The sequence below is a fragment of the Propithecus coquereli genome, unplaced genomic scaffold (genome assembly GCF_000956105.1).
Source record: "Propithecus coquereli isolate 6110/MARCELLA unplaced genomic scaffold, Pcoq_1.0 Scaffold58, whole genome shotgun sequence".
Taxonomy (NCBI): domain Eukaryota; kingdom Metazoa; phylum Chordata; class Mammalia; order Primates; family Indriidae; genus Propithecus; species Propithecus coquereli.
The window spans coordinates 4,178,874-4,181,826 of NW_012151729.1; the positions used below are offsets into that span (position 1 = coordinate 4,178,874).

The 2,953-nt window shown below is 40.2% G+C and overlaps 1 protein-coding gene across 1 annotated transcript in view; it reads left to right on the forward strand.

Annotated features, from left to right (window-relative positions):
- Positions 1-2,953, forward strand: part of HTR4 (5-hydroxytryptamine (serotonin) receptor 4, G protein-coupled) — a 208,696-nt gene that overhangs the window by 13,530 nt on the left and 192,213 nt on the right. The window contains exon 2 of the mRNA XM_012658261.1: positions 998-1,070. Coding sequence (XP_012513715.1) covers positions 1,045-1,070 — 26 coding nt within the window. The 5' untranslated portion in view covers positions 998-1,044. The remainder of the gene's footprint in view (positions 1-997; positions 1,071-2,953) is intronic.

A 2,953-nucleotide genomic window follows, 5' to 3' on the forward strand; every position in this document is an offset into this window, starting at 1 on the left:
GTTCATGGTAGTGTTATGTAGATAAACAGATTTAGAGTTTCTTCTTGGTGAGATTCAATTAGAAAACCAGCAGACAGAACTATCGAATATCAGAGCTGGGAGTGAACCCAGAGATAATCTCTTCTAATCGCTTCCATTTACTGAGAAGTAAATGTTTGGGCGCAGAAGAAAAAGGGACTGTTTAAGGTAACCCTGAAAGAGATAGCCAGGCCCTGTCCCTGCAGTCTCTGATTCATCAGGTTGTAGAACAAATGTGATGAAAATGTAGAAATTCTTTTGCAAAAATGAAACTGCACAGTTAGAGAGTTGATTTGGTTGAGATCAGTGAGTGCACATCCATTAAGAGTGTGAGGTCCTCTGAGTGTCTGTGCTAGAGGAACTTTTGGTTTGAAGGTTAACTCCTCCCCTTCCATTGGGAGTTCTTAGCCTGGGGTTCCTGGACGGACCTGCGGTTCCAGGATTCCTGGGTTCCAGGAACCATGGGCTCCCTAGAAAGGGGGTGCGTGTATGTTTTTTTTTTTCCTCTGGGAAGAGTTCTCCAAAGTTACTGTATTCTCAAAGGGATCTACTATTACCCACCCTCAAAATGGTTTAAAAAAAAGAAATTTGAAAATCCTCGTAGGAAGCACAATGACCGACCATTTTAGACAATGTACTATTTTAATCATAAGAATGTAGTTACCTATTTTCACCGGCTGGTGTCCTAATGCAGATCGCAGAAATAAGCTGTGTTTCCGGAAAGAACAAAAAATAACAAATAAATGGAGTAACATAGAGCAAAAAGAAATGCCCATATGTTTTAATCACCAGAAAATCGGCAGAATGCAAAGAAAACTTTGTAGCTTTTTGCTATAGTATTGTTGATCAAATATTTCTACAAAACAAGTCTTAATACATAGGAAGCAACGATTATTTGGCATTTTTTCCCTTTAACAATGACTCTTATTTTCCTATGTTGTTTTCCTGTGTAATATCTTTTTTTATTCCCCCATCGTAGGACCCTGTGGGCACTGAGATCCAGCTCACCCATGCCTATTTCCTGTAATGGACAAACTGGATGCTAATGTGAGGTATGTCACACCTCCGTACAGACTGTGCTGTAAATTGTGGATGTTCGTGCTGCAAAGCCCCTGAAAAATCTGTTGTTGTAGAGTTACAAAGCTAATGGATATAGATTTTCTTTGATGTTTCGTATATAATCACGAGTGTTGTGCTGTTCGACTATTAGCATTTTAGCATTTCTGTTTAAATGATTAATGTAATATGGCTGTAAATGTTTCCAGCTGCCTATACTAAAAGTCTGCATTACGGAGATGCTTTTGAAAATAGATACTCATCTCTGTAGTAGGAAGAAAGATGTACTTACATGCGGGTAAAAATAACTTAAGAATATCAATCTGTACATCTAAGCTTTAGATATAAATTCAGGTAGCTTTTAATAGCAGATTCTAATTTGTCTGCTTCTATGTGCAACCAGGTCAATAGATCATGGGACATGATAGGGTGTGCGGTATAGTTACATAAAGCTAAATGATTTTGGTTTTGTTTTGTTTTCTTGTAATTTTCTGCAAACCTTGGAGATGAAATACTAGGATGACTCCTACGGAAGTTTTTTCTTAAAGGATTACTCCATTTTATTTGACACTACTGTATAGTACAGAAAAAATTGTATTCAATAATGCATTGGCATTTGAGGCTGAGGATTATCCCTAGATATCAGTAGCTGGAAGACATCCTAAAAAATGCCTTCCTGGTACAATCACAGGAGCTGTTTTCCTTTCACTTGAGACCTGTAGAAGAGTATGTTTCAGGTATAGATTAGGGGCTGTGTGCCTCTGTCTTTGATGTAGTAGAAAGCTGTGACAAAAGAGAGCTGTCAAATATCTTGACAGAAACTCTAGTGCAATATGACTTGAATTGCAAAGATGTACTGTCACCCAGCCAAGGGAATTCCTTAAGTGTAGACCGTGTCTCATGATGCCTCATATAATCCCTGCGCGGTGGGTGTTAGAGAGTTGTTGATCAGCTTGTCCTTGCTGTACTGTATATATATTTCAAATAGTGTTGTGTTCTAGTGCTGCAGTCCCCAACCCAGCAGGAGGTGAGCAGCAGGTGGGTAAACGAAGCTTCATCGGTATTTACAGCCGCTCCCCATCACTCACATCACAGCATGAGCTCCGCCTCCTGTCAGATCAGCAGTGGCATTAGATTCTCCTGGGAACGTGAACCCTACTGTAAACTGCACATGCGAGGGATCTGGGTTGTGCTCCTTATGAGAAGCTGATGCCTGACGATCTGAGGTGGAGCTGAGGAAGTGACGCTAGTGCTGGGAGTGGCTGCAAGTACAGATTATCATTAGCAGAGAGGTTTGACTGCACAGTGAATGGAATGCACTCGAATCATCCTGAAACCACCCCCGCTCCACCCTCTCAGTGCGTGGAAAAACTGTCTTCCCTGAAACTGGTCCCTGGTGCCAAAAAGGTTGGGGACTGCTGTTCTGGTGCATCTAGATACACAAAAAGGCTCTGTATACTTTGCCATAAAGCATTTCACACCCTCAATAGAAATCTTGTGGACTTTGTTGTTTACTGGAAACACTGACTCGCTACAGAGTCTTGGGACCCTAACGCAGCTTTTTAGGCTGGTGCTGTGTGTTTAACTTTTCTCTAAAAGTTTGTGAAATTGTTTGCCCGGAGAAAGCACAGAGAGATCCAGAGACTCTCCATTTTATTATTGTTAATTAAAAGGCCAGAATGAGCAATACCAATGGTGACACATTATGAAATTGTTTTAAATTTCAGACACTGTCTCAAACTGGATCAGTTGGTTAAAATGGACTTTTTGGGGTATAATTCAGATATTATGAGCCCTAACATTTCTGGCTTTTAAACATTTATTTATAGCAGCATTAGATTCTAACGGCAGAAGGTAATTCAATAAAATGGACATTAGC